The sequence below is a fragment of the Ranitomeya imitator genome, chromosome 2, assembly GCF_032444005.1.
Source record: "Ranitomeya imitator isolate aRanImi1 chromosome 2, aRanImi1.pri, whole genome shotgun sequence".
Lineage (NCBI taxonomy): Eukaryota > Metazoa > Chordata > Amphibia > Anura > Dendrobatidae > Ranitomeya > Ranitomeya imitator.
Window position 1 is genome coordinate 379,578,664 of NC_091283.1, and position 15,666 is coordinate 379,594,329.

General features: G+C 44.5%; 1 protein-coding gene across 1 annotated transcript in view; it reads right to left on the minus strand.

Moving 5' to 3' along the window:
• Positions 1-2,448: 2,448 nt before the first annotated feature.
• The window catches only part of LOC138666626 (zinc finger protein 850-like), a 154,737-nt gene continuing 141,519 nt past the window's right edge, over positions 2,449-15,666 (minus strand). Inside the window, exons 16-21 of the mRNA XM_069754822.1 lie at positions 10,805-10,954; positions 10,496-10,675; positions 10,289-10,412; positions 9,875-9,969; positions 8,249-8,339; positions 2,449-4,816 (exon numbers count right to left, since the gene is read on the minus strand). Of these exons, the coding sequence (XP_069610923.1) occupies positions 3,813-4,816; positions 8,249-8,339; positions 9,875-9,969; positions 10,289-10,412; positions 10,496-10,675; positions 10,805-10,954 (1,644 nt within the window). The 3' untranslated portion in view covers positions 2,449-3,812. The remainder of the gene's footprint in view (positions 4,817-8,248; positions 8,340-9,874; positions 9,970-10,288; positions 10,413-10,495; positions 10,676-10,804; positions 10,955-15,666) is intronic.

The following is a 15,666-nucleotide window of genomic DNA, read 5'->3' on the forward strand; positions in this document are numbered from 1 at the left end:
AGTGAAATTTATAACTATATTATATTTTTTTATATTATAGTTATAAAGTTCACTGTAATGTGTTGTTATTTCACATCCCAGTGTGGGATAAATTATGGGCACAATTGATTTATATATCAGGTATTGTAGAATATGTGCAATAGTGGTTGCACTATATGGTTAGTAGGTTATAGTATGTATATTAGTCATCTGTTTCACTGGAGTATAATTCATTAAGTAATGTCACTATAGCTGTGTTTCTCAAAGGTAGCACTCTGGTATTTAGCAGATCCATTAGAATGAATGGCACAAGTCCTTCAGCTAGTGTCACTATTAGAGTAGTGAAGTACTACTATACTTAATAGACAGTGCAAAAACCCTTCCTAGCCAGCGTCCCCATTAGATCCGTGGAGCGCTACTACAATGGGCAGCGCTATTCCTTCTGCCAGCATTTCAATTAGAACGGTGGAGCGATGTTGAATTAGTCAGCACAAGCTCTTTAGCTAGTGTCATTACCAAAGCGGCAGAGCGCTTCCCGAGACTTCCGGTTTTGGGGGTCTCCTTGGCGACGCGTCCACAGCGCTGTAGATTCCGCCCTCTCTCTGACGCGTCAGGGGGGGAGTGGACCTGCTGCGTTAGACGCTGAACTGAGGAGACGTCACATCCGGATTAGAGCAACGGAAGCGCCGCTACTCAGCCACGGCAATCAGTAGCAGGAGGATATGGGTATATAAAGAGCACCAGACTTATGATACCTTACACGACAATCCCCCTGGAAGAAGCTGTCGCGAAACGCGCGTCGGGTCCTTACTGCTGACACAGGTTATGTACAATTTAGCACCTTAAGCCGTTACTTGCACCTTATGTACTTACTGGGCCTGTCTTTGCTTACTAGAAGCACAATACTATGTACATGTGAGGCCACTTATGTAGGAAGCACTTTTGCACTTTATGTAAACATAATGCAGTAGGCACTTTATAAAGGCTTATTTATGGCTTATATAACATTGTACGCATTGGCAGGCTATAGATAATGGGTGCTATCTCTGTATGTTATGAGCATCTGGCTTATGTGTAGCACACCATGGAACTGAATCCCCACCCAGATTTATATACATATGTGCCAGTGTATTCGCAGTGGCTCCTTATATACGTACACTTTGTAAGTTATTTATGAGTACTATTTACTCTATAAGTCTGTGAATGGTGTGGATTCAGATACCATAGAGTGGGTGAATAAAAATATTACACATTGGTATAAATTGATTCTTTCAAAAAGGCGCTTATATATATCTTTTTTGGTACATATTTATGTGTTGCAGTTTACTTTGTGGTGTGTCCCCTTTATATGTATTTTAAATGTTTTGTTTAGTTATTTTTTTAAATAAAATTTGTTATCTTTTCATATACTTGGCATTTGACTTCCTTGGTTATATATGGGATGGTATCATACTCATTTGCTCCTGCATAAACTTAATCCTACCATCTCTAATTGTTGTTGGAGATGTGGGAAAATTTGTTTTGGTCATGCCTAAACATGCAAGGTTTTTGGGAAATTGTCAAGTCCTTGATTTGTAAAGTTACCGGCCTCCAGATCCCTTTGGATCCAAAATTGTATTTACTCAATATATCACCATTTCAACTAGGTCGTAAAGTTAAACAGCTTTTATTACACATAACAATGTCTGCCAGATGATCAATAGCCTGTAAGTGGAAGTCGGTTCAGCCCCTATACTGATTACTCAACTTCAGTTGCGAATACAAGATATACGTGGTACGGAATATCTTACAGCTATGCTGAATAACATTATGGACTGTTATAATGTAGTTTGGATTCTTTGGGACATGTATTGGGTTCAGAGAGACTATCAGTAAGTGTGGTGGCAATTAGTTGTCACGGGACATATAGTGAGTTTGGTTCTTTATCTCTTTCCCTTCCCCCCAGTCTGTCTTAAGGTACCTTCACACATAACAATATCGTTAACGATATCGCTGCAACGTCACGCTTTTTGTGACGTAGCAACGATCCCGCTAACGATCTCGTTATGTGTGACAGCGACCAACGATCAGGCCCCTGCTGGGAGATCGTTGGTGAATGATCAGGACCTTTTTTTGGTCGCTGATCACCCGCTGTCATCGCTGGATCGGCGTGTGTGACGCCGATCCAGCGATGTGTTCACTTGTAACCAGGGTAAATATCGGGTTACTAAGTGCAGGGCCGCGCTTAGTAACCCGATATTTACCCTAGTTACCATTGTAAAAGTAAAAAAAAAACACTACATACTCACATTCTGATGTCTGTCACGTCCCCCGGCGTCAGCTTCCCTGCACTGACTGTGTCAGCGCCGGCCGTAAAGCACAGCACAGCGGTGACATCACCGCTGTTACTGCCGGCGCTGACACAGAAAGTGCAGGGAAGCTGACGGGGACGTGACAGACATCAGAACGTGAGTATATAGTGTTTTTTTTTTTTTACTTTTACAATGGTAACCAGGGTAAATATCGGGTTACTAAGCGCGGCCCTGCACTTAGTAACCCGATGTTTACCCTGGTTACCCGGGTGCTGCAGGGGGACTTCAGCATCGTTGAAGACAGTTTCAACGATGCCGAAGTCGTTCCCCTGATCGTTGGTCACCTTACCAACGATCACGGCCAGGTCGTATCGGTGGTCGTGATCGTTGGTAAGTCGCTAAGTGTAACGGTACCTTTAGTGTCTTGTTGGATCATGGTTTTTGTTTCCTTTAGTGTCTTGTTGGATCATGGTTTCTGTTTAAACAACATATTGAGATGCGGACTTGCTGTGTTGAGATTACTCGCTAATGATGATAGATCAGTGTACTGTTAGAAATTGTATCTACTGTTGCTATCTTAAGAAATAGGTTTTTGAATTAAATGATCTTTTCTGTACTACTATTCTGAAAATTGTAAAAAAAAAAATTCAATTATATAAAGAACACTGGGGAGGACAGTTAGAACCCTAGGGGGAGAGGGAATAGAACAATGTGGAGGGCAATTAATACCTGTTCTACTCCCCCTCACCCCAGTGATCTTGGGGGGGGGGGTAATAGGGTAGAAAGAGCGTCAGTTTAACTTTTAAGTGCTAATATGACAGTAGACCGAAGACAACAGACTCATCTTTTTATACTTGATTGTGAGAACACCTGAGTCGGGGATGCTGGCTAAACCAGCCCTTTGATATCAACATAACTGTGATTGGTCTGTCTGTACTAACTGGCCAATCACAGTGATCGTGGAACGAGGCTTAGGCTGATTGATTCCTGGCTGGTGAGTATTACGTCTCTGGTGCCCAGGACAAAAGTTTTCCTTAAAACGTCACATTTTTGAAGCTGTGACTGTTTACCTTTAAGGGGTTAAAAAAAACGCTACCAGTTTCTTCATTTTTCAATGATGTGAAAAAAATGACCAGAAAATTACAGAAAAAAAGACTTCACAAAAACCCTGGGAAACTCTCCAAAAATAGACCACGATAGAAAAAAAATGACACTAACCGAAAAAAACTCCAGGTGCTGTCAATTAGGCCGGGTGGGTGGAAATCGCTATACACTTTTGCAACTGACTGCGCAGTCATTTTGACATGGATTTTTCACAGTGACTAGACCAGAGTCATCGGGTCGAAGAGATCTATTTGGCGGCGTATGCGGTTTGTGTTGTGAAATCTGGTGCAGATCTGCTTAACGATAATTAATGCAAATCCTTTTTTGTGCTGAAATGTTTAAATGATGATTGTAAAATGCTTATGTACAGGATTTAGTAATAATATTTTAAATCCTTAGCAGGCCATAGACATCATAGCAGTCAGCTTGAAGTAATGGTTACTTCTTTATGTGATTAATCTGATGTTTAAGAAGATAAGATTTTTCTTTGAAACATTTCCTACATTGTAGACATGAAAATGACTTCTCCCCTGTGTGAGATTTTTGGTGTGCAAATAAAGATGAGCTTTGGGAAAAGCACTTTCCACATTCTGAACATGAATATGGCTTCTCCCCTGTGTGAATTCTTTGATGTGCAACTAGACCTGATTTCCGTGTAAAACATCTCCCACATTCGTTACATGAAAATGACTTCTCCCCTGTGTGAGATTTTTGGTGTGCAAATAAAGATGAGCTTTGGGAAAAGCACTTTCCACATTCTGAACATGAATATGGCTTCTCTCCTGTGTGAATTCTTTGATGTATAATTAGACCTGATTTCTGTATAAAACATTTCCCACATTCGGAACATGAAAATGGCTTCTCCCCTGTGTGAATTTTCTGATGTCCAACAAGTCTTGCTTTAATCGTAAAACATTTCCCACATTCTGAACATACATATGGCCTTTCCCCTGTGTGAATTCTAAGATGTTTAACAAGGTTATCTCTAGTGGTAAAACATTTCCCACATTCTGAACATGAGTATGGCTTCTTCTCTGTATGAACTCTCTCATGTAGAACTAAAGCAGATTTACCCTTGAAACATTTCCCACATTCTGAACACGAAAAAGGCTTCTCCCCTGTATGAATTCTCTTATGTATCACTAAAGTAAAATTATCCTTAAAATATTTCCCACAATCTGAACATAAACATTTTTTCTTTTTTGTGCGAGTTCCTTTGTATTCACAGTCCGTTGTGTTATTTTTGTTTTGCTGAACAGTCTGTGATGAGTCAAAATATAGAAGCTGTTGAAAAGGATCAGATGACAGATTTGTGCTGTGAGGGGTTGGAGATAAATCTGGCATAACGGCTTGACCTTTATATATTTCAGGTGTGATATCACCATCATCTCCTTTAAAATCTGAAAATATCAGATGTCCCTCTGAACTCCGGGTACAGTTATCTGCCAAAAATAAAAACAACTATATTAATTTTTAGAAACACTGCTTTAAAAGGATTGCTACCCTTTATCAAATGTTTTCCCATATGTTCAGTTATAGGTAAAAAAAAAAAAAAAAACACGAAAAGATACCCTTGAGCTTTGCTTGCTCTTTCCAGGTCCAGTGCCTTCTCTCTACAGCTAACCTGGTCTCTGCTGATTGGCTGCAGTGGTGACTACGCTGCAGAAAATCACTGTGCTCAGTAACTCTGCTAATATTTTTCATTTTGGCCTTTCTATTTCAAATTGGACGCTGATTCTTTTAGTGTGAAGTTAAAATGTTAACCTCTTAATTGTTCTACAAAGTATTTTGCTCTGCTGTGTATAACTATAGCATCGACGACTGAGACCTGTTTGCTATCTGACTGGCTTGGGACAGGTTGAGATACCTGGTGGAGGGGTTTCCCACTTGGTGACTCTACCAATCACATCTGCTGAGCAAATGAATCCGTGATGGGTTTTGCTTGTTCTACTTGATGTGTACACATTTGCCTTGCAGATAGAAGATGTTAAAGCAGATGGAGAGTGTGCATAAGACATTGGATTTTATTTAAAAAAAACTTCCTGTAAGCTACCTTAGGTCAAGAAGTTTGGGACCTTGTGGTGGCATGTTCTATCTATTCACAAAAAAACAGTTGTCATCAAATACCTGCTAGCTTGTTGCTCCTGAACTTTTTCCAAATTTTTCTTGGATCCTTGCAAATTAAGTTACATTTCCTTTCAGCCTAAGGCTACTTTCACACTGGCGTTTTTTTTAATACGTTGCAATGCGTCGTTTAGGGGAAAAAACGCATCCTGCAAAGTTGTTTGCAGGATGCGTTTTTGCCCCATAGAGTAACACTACCGACGCATTGCGACGTATTGTCACACGTCGCAACCGTCGTGCGACGGTTGCGCCGTGTTGTGGCGGACCGCCGGGAGCAAAAAACTTTAAATGTAACGTTTCTTGCTGCTGACAGACCGCTTTTTCCGACCGCACATGCGCGGCCGGAACTCCGCCCCCACCTCACAATGGGGCAGCGGATGCGCCGGAGAAATGCAATGCGATGGGCCGAATCCGACGCTAGTGTGAAAGTACCCTTACATCCATAGTATAAAGGTTTGATTTAACACGTCAATATTCTTGAATGGGGACATGGGCTGACTGTACCCAAGACATATCAAAAAGTTTAATGCAGATGCTACAAGCTGCACATTCCAGTATATCTGTGGATTCCCAATCATTTCAAGAGCTCCTTCGTAAGCCACTAATTCTAAATCGTTTCTCTGGGAGTTCCTCTTTTATCTTGAAGTCCAGCATGTGTCATCCCTTTACCGATATTTCCTTGCTGCTGGTCATCACTTAAATTACACAATCAATCTCTGCAGTGGAATTTAAAGTGTGTCTTTCCAACAAAAATCATGGGCTGCTTTTTTGCAACTTCACCACACTTGGATTTTTTTCTCCAATTCTCCAGTACATTTTGTGGTTTTACAAATAATGTTATTCAAAACTACAACTCGTCCCATCAAAAATAAAATAAAAAAATAGAAAAGCGCAAAGAAATGAGTACTTATTTTTCAGTTTCCCTGGCATTCCACCTGCACTGCTGACCAATTACTCTGCCAATCTCTGTACTTACAGATGGACAGATACACTACTCACAAAAAGTTAGGGATATTTGAGTTTTAGTTGAAATTTATGGAAAACATAAAAAGTTCACGCTACAGTGATAATTTATCATGAAAGTAGGGCATTTAAGTAGAAGCATGCAATGGTGATTTCCTCATCTCAAACAAATTATTGAAAAAAAAGCCAACAACAGTGGGGGTTATACCCCAACGGAAAATGTCAGTGTCTCAATATCTTGTCATGTGGCCTTGAGCATCAATTACAGCTTGACAACGATGTCTCAAGCTGTTCAAGAGTAGAGTTATTGTTTGCTGAGCCAAGACATTACACTCTTCTTGAAGGGCGACCCACTGGTCACTGAGGTTCTGGGGTACAGAGTTACCAAGCCTCTAAATGGCGACTGGTAATTCCATAGGTTTTCTATGGGACTCACGTCTGGAGAAAGTGCAGGCCACTCCATCTGAAGTACCCCAGTCTCCAGTAGCTGTTCTCTAATGATGCAACCTCGATGAGCTGGAGCATTGTTGTCCATGAACAGGAAATTAGGCCTGTGCTGTTCGCGCTGAGGCACAATGACTGGATTAATAATGTTATTCAAGTAGTAGGGTTTTGTCACTGTACCATTTACAGAGTGTGGGACAGTTCTGTATTGATTAGACACACCTGTCTACACTAACACCACCACCAAAGGCTTGTATGGTGATAATAGTGGCTGATGCATAGCGCTCTCCTTGATGTCTCCAACATCGATGGCGGCCATCACTTCTGCTCAGCGTGAACCTTTCATCAGTCAACAGCACTGAGATCTACTTCTCCATCATCCAGGGTAGATGCTCCCTGGCCCATGGTGGTATAGTTAGGTACTCTTGCAGGTTGTCTAGCACAGAGACCATGCTGATGTAAACGGTTTTGAATGGTTTGACATGACACTTGGATGCCTCTCACTTTCCTTAACTGTTCCTGGAGTTGTGTGGCATTCATCATCCGGTACCGAAGGGCATAGTTCACAGTGAAGCGGTCTTCACTGTGGGATGTGGTCCAAGAACATCCACTTCTCTGCCTTTCTGTGACTCTTCCAGTCTCTATGTATTTCTGTTGCACCCTGCTGATGACACTGTGACACTCTAAGCTCAGCAGCCACTTCTGTCTGAGCACATCCTACTTAAATCCTCACAATATCGAGGAACTGTTGATCAATTTTCAGGTGTCGTCTTGGTCTCATGATGTGAAAACGTGAACAGCATGATGTGGAGAACTGTTTACATATCAATTCTAATTGAACCCCGATAAGTATTGGCCGATTCATGGATCAAATACCTGTTGTGAATTTTGCCATTAAGCTCCTTGTTAGAGAACAGCAAGTTGTGCAAAAAGTACTGAAACATTGAACAGTTGGACATGTGTATTCAAAAGTTTTGAGAAGGTGACGTTAAGTTCACCTAAAAAGGTTAGAATGTATTCTAGATTCAGCCTAAAATTTTGCTGAAAGCCAAATATCCCCAACTGTTTGTGAGTAGTGTATAGGACTGATCACTGACCACAGCGGTGACCAGTTTGTCTCTGATCCGGCCAGTCATTAGCTTCAGAAAAAACATATCTGTATAGCCAGAACAGATGTATTTTTTTCTTTATTGAAAAAAGTGTCTCTTCAATTTTAGCCGCCAAAACTTTACAGGTAAGAAAAAGTTATAAAATAGCTGCCTAACATACCCTAAAAATTGAGACATATAATTGCACCAGCCAGTGATGGACTAATATATGTGACCTCAGTGGTCACTACTCACCTGTGCGGTTATCTGTAGGAATCTCCTCCTTACACCGCTCATCACCCCTCACATATGTCTCTGTAGTATTAATATGGGGCAGATCTTCAGCCTGAAACAAATATTGTAAAAGTCACAGACAGATGGAGAAGCTGTGTGAAATTATAAATAACAGAAACAAAAATTCATAAATTAACATGATGCCCAAGAATGTCAGCAGTAGTCATCAGATAGTTGGGGGTCTTCTGTATAAATCCAACCTTTTGACTCCTAATTCTAACCAGCAGCCTCCAGACATCTGACATGTATAGTATTTTCAGCTTTAAGCTATGTGTCCACGTCGCAGAAATGCTGCGGAAATGTCTGCAGCATTTCCGCAACTCCCTGCCGCTGGTAAAACGCATGCGGAATTTGCATGCGTTTTCCGGCAAAACACAAGCGTTTTGCAAGCGTTTGTAGCTTGCAGAATGCTTGGGTTTAACAAGAGATTTGAAGCATCGCTTGGAAAAGTCATTGACAGGTTGTTCACACTTGTCAAGCATAGTGCTTGACAAGCGTGACCAACTTTTTACTATTAATGCTGCCTATGCAGCATCAATAGTAAAAGACAGAATGTAAAAATAATTTAAAAAATGGTTATTCTCACCATCCTATGGCCCCCCTATCACCTCAGCGGCTCTCCCGACGGCTTCCGTTCCCAGGGATGCTTTGCACGAAGGACCTTTGTGACGTCACGGTGGCGTGACCGCGACGTCTTCTCAGGTCCTTCGCACACAGCATCCCTGGGAACGGAAGTCACCGCGTGCACCGCTGAGAGACGGGAGGACTCCGGGAGCCATCAGAAGATAAGTATATCCCTATTTTTCATCTTAATTCTTTTTTTTTTTCTGCGATTCTGCAGAAATAATGAACATGCTGTGGATTGTACCGCTATGCGATTCCGCAGCGAGAAAATCCGCAGCATGGGCACAGCAACTGCGGAATCCCATATGATTGCATGGGAATGCGGTTTTTAAGCGTTTTTATGCGTTTCTGCTGTGGCAAAAGACACGGCAGAAACACAATAAAAAACGCAACGTGGGCACACAGCCTTAATCCTCACATCTCCACTAAGTATATAACATTCACTAAATGGCGACTTTATTAGAGACATCCATTATTCTGTAGGACTATTGGCCGTACGGTCAAAATAGCTTCTCACAGTGCAGCAAATTAGCTAGATACAGTAGGTACTAATAAACCCTAAACAGCCCGATCCATCTTTTCTTGCACAATTAAGATCTGGGGACTACAAAGGTCATGGAAGCATTAGAGAAATTTTTATTTAAATCAATCACAACATGTAAAGGCTAATCTAGCACTGACAACCATGCCATGTTTGAAGTTGCTCAGATAACTCAATAGTACCATTCTAATATGGATTCACACTGAAGCTGATCAAATAAACGCTTGCTCATGTGATCTTTGGAGCACTCTGGGGTTATGGGTCATTAGATATAAAGAAGTTTCAATAATGAAATGACCGATGTCTCTAACAATGTGGCGATTCAGTGTATAAAACACAATATCAAACACGACAGACTGCAAGACCTTCACAGCCTTCAACACATCATAGAAGACATTTATTTACACCTTCTCGCCATCTACCTGATGATCCTCTGGAACATTGGGATCTTGTTTACAGTCCTGTTGAAGAAGAGGACGGGGACATCTCTCTGGTGTTGTCCTCTCACTGGATAGAACTGGAAGAAACACATACAGGGGCTGAATTCATTATTTACATACAGGTAATTATAGGCCGTGTGTATTTAGTCACACATTTAGTTGGGCAGCACGGTGGCTCAGTGGTTTGTACTGCAGCCTTGCAGCGCCAGAGTCCTGGGTTCAAATCTCACCAAGGATAACATCTGCAAAGAGTTTGTATGTTCTCTCCATGTTTGCATGGGTTTCCTCCGGGTACTCCTGTTTCCTCCCACATTACAAAGACATACTGATAGGGAACTTAAATTGTGATGATAATGTGTGCAAACTGTATTATTATTATTTAGTCCTGTCTATTACCTGGTGATGTGAGGGGCTGGGGATCCTCCATTATGACGTCCTTGTACAGATCTTTGTGTCCTTCTAAATACTCCCACTCCTCCATGGAGAAATAGACAGTGACATCCTGACTCCTTATAGGAACCTGACACATACAATGATACCATCATCCCCCTGATCCATCCAAAGCATTACTGTATAATGTCCCAGCATTCCCAGCAGTGTCACCTCTCCAGTCAGCAGCTCAATCATCTTGTATGTGAGTTCTAGGATCTCCTGGTCATTGATGTCCTCATGTATCAAGGGGTGAGGTGGAGGCCCCGTGATTGGGCTCAGGGGTCTTCCCCATCCCTCAGGCACAGGGTCCTGACAGTGCTCACTAGAGGTCTTCTTCACTATTGTGTAATCCTGGTTATGGAGAGACACATTAATAAATCTCACTAGAGACATTTCCAGAGTCCTCACCTCTCCAGTTCTGTCCATCTGTTATTCCCATAGATAAGAATGATGGAATGTGACGTCGTCAGAATCTCTCACCTCTCCAGTAAGCCGGAAGATGATCTCTAGGGTTAGGTGTAATATCCTCTCCGCCATCTTGTCCCTGTCCCTATCCATCCTTGTAGGGCCACTCAGGAGAATTCTCCTATATAGAAGATCTCCACTGAGAGGATCCGATATTGTAGGGACCTGAAAAGGAAAAAGATGAGCTGATATAAAATTATAAAAAATCCCATGTAATAATACAATTACTGGAGATATTGGGTTTGAAAAGATTGAAAAAAGGGTAATTATAGTGTTATTAAAAAGATAAAAGCTAAAAATGGCAATGGGTGTGGTAGTGTAAAAGGAAAAAAATATATACTATGGCTAAGAATGTGGAAGCCATAAGAAGCAGCACCATCCATCAGGGCAATAGTAGAAAGAAGCGCAGTTACCAACTGTCCTCAGTTGCCTCCAGAAGAAGCAAACGCGAAACGCGCGTTGGGGCAGAGTGACACCGAGGCATTCACCCCACACATACCACCAGGTAATTTATCCATACTTACCTCTACAGGCTGTTATTTTTGTCATAGCCATTTATGTTTGGGAGCGCTACTACCCCTGGGCTACTTTCCCCTTAGGGATTGCCTATATATTTTTTATTATAGTGAGGTTAGCTGTAGCCCCTTACATTCTGGCACACATCTACTTACCCATAGTGGCCTTTGTAGTTGGTTATCACCAATATAGGTGACAGTACTTATGTCGGTTTTTGTATTTGCCTATGGCATTTATGTCCCTCTTTTTGTGGATTTACTGCACTTTTCTTGATTTGTAGTTATATGTTTTATATATGTTTTTAATATGATTCTAATAAATTGTAATTTTTATCTGGTACCATAGTGTGGATTTATCTATACCTTTGTTCACACCATATGTGAGAGAGATTGTGAGAAAGAGCAACAAAAGCCATATAGGTGATGAGCTGTTCCTTTCCATTAAAAAGCAAATTTTACACTGCATAACTCCCCACAAACTGCAACCGGGCATTGTCATAAGCAAAAATACCCAGAACATTCAGTCTGCTTTACATTTGTACCAAGTAACCAATGCTCACTCCATTGTACACATTCTAAATTTAATTATGCAAAATTTCTTCAATAAGATTCATCACCAGACCTGAGAACAGACAGGGTGGAGGTGTTGGTTTACTCCTTTCATCACAATGTGCTTTCCAGGTCATCCCCCCGATTCCCTCACTTACATTTCCTTCCTTTGAAGTCCACGACGTCAGACTCTTTAAGCCCTTCTCCTTGCGGGTGGCGGTTGTTTATCGCCCTCCAGGCTCCTCCTGCCTGTTTCTAGACCACTTTGCCACCTGGCTTACTCACTTTCTATCCTGTGACATCCCCACCCTCATCATGGGAGACTTTAACATCCCCATCAATGATCCCCTCTCCCAATCTGTCTCTCATCTTCTCTCTGTAACTTCTTCATTCAACCTCTCACAGTTTACAAATTCTCCTATGCATGAGGACGGGAATACTCTGGACCTCGTTTTCTCCCGTCCCGGATCGCTGCACGAATTTACTATCTCCATCCACCCGCTCTCGGACCACAACCTTCTTTCCTTCTCTGTCAAGAATTGTCTCCTCACTCAGGACACCCCCACTTACCACACTTATCGGAATACACGTACCATTAATACCCAGCAGCTTATGGACAACCTCCACACATCTTTAGCCCCCATCTCCTCCCTCTCCTGTCCAGACTTAGCATTGTCACACTTCAATATTACTCTGAAGAATGCCCTGGTTGAAGCAGCACCCTCTACACCAGGGGTCAGGAACCTTTTTGGCTAAGAGAGCCGTAAACGCCACATATTTTGAAATATAATTCCGCGAGAGCCGTACAATATGTTTAAAGGGCCATTGACAGATCAATCGCTCCAATGTTCACTTAGTACAGCAAGGAATGCTCCTCCTTGCTGTATAAAGCCACAACTGGACTGAAACAATGGTAATTAGCAGTAAAAAATTAAATAAATAACTTACATTGTGAGCTTGCGATGCATGACATCAGTCCAGCAGTCTGGCTTCTTCTTTTTCCTGCGCATGACTGGAAGCTGGCATTCTTCCCACCTGATGTTGAGAGAATGCCAGCTTTGAGGCATTCGCAGAAGAAAGAAGCTGGAATGTTGGACATGTCACACAACGCATTGTCAGTTATGTCAATTGTCTATTTTATTATTGTATCCATCCTGCCCCATGTCTCCAATCATGCCCCGTGTCTACATTCTGCCCATGCCTCCAGTCCTGCCCCCAGTGTGTCCAGCATATTACCCCCAGTGTGTCCAGCATATTACCCCCAGTGTGTCCAGCAATCTGCCCCAGTATGTCCAGCATATTGCCCCCAGACAGTGTGTCCAGCAATCTGCCCCAGTGTGTCCAGCATATTACCACCAGTGTGTCCAGCAATCTGGCCCAGTGTCTCCAGCATTGCCCCAGTGTATCCAGCATTGCCCCAGTGTGTCCAGCAATCATCTGCCCCAGTGTCTCCAGCAATCTGCCCCAGTGTCTCCAGCAATCTGCCCCAGTGTCTCCAGCAATCTGCCCCAGTGTCTCCAGCAATCTGCCCCAGTGTCTCCAGCAATCTGCCCCCAGTGTCTCCAGCAATCTGCCCCCAGTGTCTCCAGCAATCTGCCCCAGTGTGTCCTCCAATCTGCCCCACTGTCTCCAGCATTGCCCCCAGTGTGTCCTCCAATCTGCCTCACTGTCTCCAGCATTGCCCCCAGTGTGTCCTCCAATCTGCCCCAGTGTCTCCAGCATTGCCCCCCCCAGTGTGTCCTCCAATCTGCCTTACTGTCTCCAGCATTCTGCCCCACTGTCTCCAGCAATCTGCCCCACTGTCTCCAGCAATCTGCCCCACTGTCTCCAGCAATCTGCCCCACTGTCTCCAGCAATCTGCCCCACTGTCTCCAGCATTGCCCCCAGTGTGTCCCCCAGCATTGCCCCCCAGTGTGTCCTCCAGCAATCTGCCCCACTGTCTCCAGCATTGCCCCCAGTGTGTCCTCCAATCTGCCCCAGTGTTTCCAGCTTTGCCCCCCAGTGTGTCCTCCAGTCTGCCCCACTGTCTCCAGCACTGCCCCCAGTGTGTCCTACAATCTGCCCCAGTGTCTCCAGCATTGCCCCCCCCAGTGTGTCCTCCAATCTGCCTCACTGTCTCCAGCAATCTGCCCCACTGTCTCCAGCAATCTGCCCCACTGTCTCCAGCAATCTGCCCCACTGTGTCCTCCAGCATTGCCCCCCCAGTGTGTCCTCCAATCTGCCTCACTGTCTCCATCATTGCCCCCAGTGTGTCCTCCAATCTGCCCCAGTGTTTCCAGCTTTGCCCCCCAGTGTGTCCTCCAGTCTGCCCCACTGTCTCCAGCACTGCCCCCAGTGTGTCCTCCAATCTGCCCCAGTGTCTCCAGCATTGCCCCCCCCCAGTGTGTCCTCCAATCTGCCTCACTGTCTCCAGCAATCTGCCCCACTGTCTCCAGCAATCTGCCCCACTGTCTCCAGCAATCTGCCCCACTGTGTCCTCCAGCATTGCCCCCCCAGTGTGTCCTCCAATCTGCCTCACTGTCTCCATCATTGCCCCCAGTGTGTCCTCCAATCTGCCCCAGTGTCTCCAGCATTGCCCCCCAGTGTGTCCTCCAGCATTGCCCCCCACTCCCCCAGTGTGTCCACCGATAACTGATCCAAAAAAAAACAAAAAAAAACAAGCAGTCTCCTCACCTGTCCGCGCTCCAGGCGGCGAGCTCCCTGCAGCAGCGCACACTCGCCGGCGACTGACAATGACGTCAGACGCCGGCGACGTGTGCGCTGCGGCCGACATCAGCCGCCAGCCTCCAATTGGCTGGCGGCTGTTGTTGTTAACTATTGATGTGCGGGCGCGCGCCCGCACATCAATAGGAAACCGCCGCAGCGCTGCAAGGGGCCCGGTGAGCAGATGAGAAGGGGCCCGATGCGGCCCCCTCTCTCCGCCCACCGGGTCCGGGGGGCACATAAACGCCGGCGGCGGCGGCCGGCACGGGCCGGCATTCACAAATGATTATCAGAGGGTTAATCTGCGGTAGCCCAGGGCCCCCCCAGACCACTGGGCCCTGGGCTACCGCCCATATTGACCCTCTGAAAATCCGTCCCTGGAAGTAAGTGACGGAAGTGTGCGGGAGCAGGAGGCGGACATAGTGCGGTGACCAGGGTCGTCTGACTTGCCGGCCCCGGGCCCCCTGTCTGCGAGCCAGATACGGCCATCAAAAGAGCCATATCTGGCTCGCGAGCCATAGGTTCCCGACCCCTGCTCTACACGCAGAAAGACCCGACACAGACAATGGCAGCCCTGGCACACTATGCAAACACGCTTTCTTCAGCGTTGCTCAAGGTGTGCAGAGAGGCGGTGGAGAAAATCTCTCTTAGCAGAAGAAGACTTCATCCACTATAAGTTCATGCTCAAAACCTATAACTCTGCCCTTTCTCTGGCCAAACAATCCTACCTCACCACCCTCAAGTTTCCAAGCTCCTCACTTCTGCTCGGCCTACAACCTGCAATAGTGACCCCATTCCTTCACCTCTCCTGCAGTCTCTCTCACCAGTGGTCACCACTCACCTGACTAAAATATTTAACCTCTCTCTTTCTTCAGGTATCTTTCCCTCCTCATTTAAACATGCCATCATTACGCCTTTACTTAAAAGGCCATCCCTGGACCTGAACTGCACGGCTAACTACAGACCTGTCTCTAACTTTTCCTTCATCTCTAAACTCCTGGAACGCTTGGTCCACTCCCGTCTAATCCGCTATCTCTCGGATAACTCTCTTCTTGACCCCTTACAATCTGGTTTCCGCTCTTTACACTCCACTGAAACTGCCCTCACTAA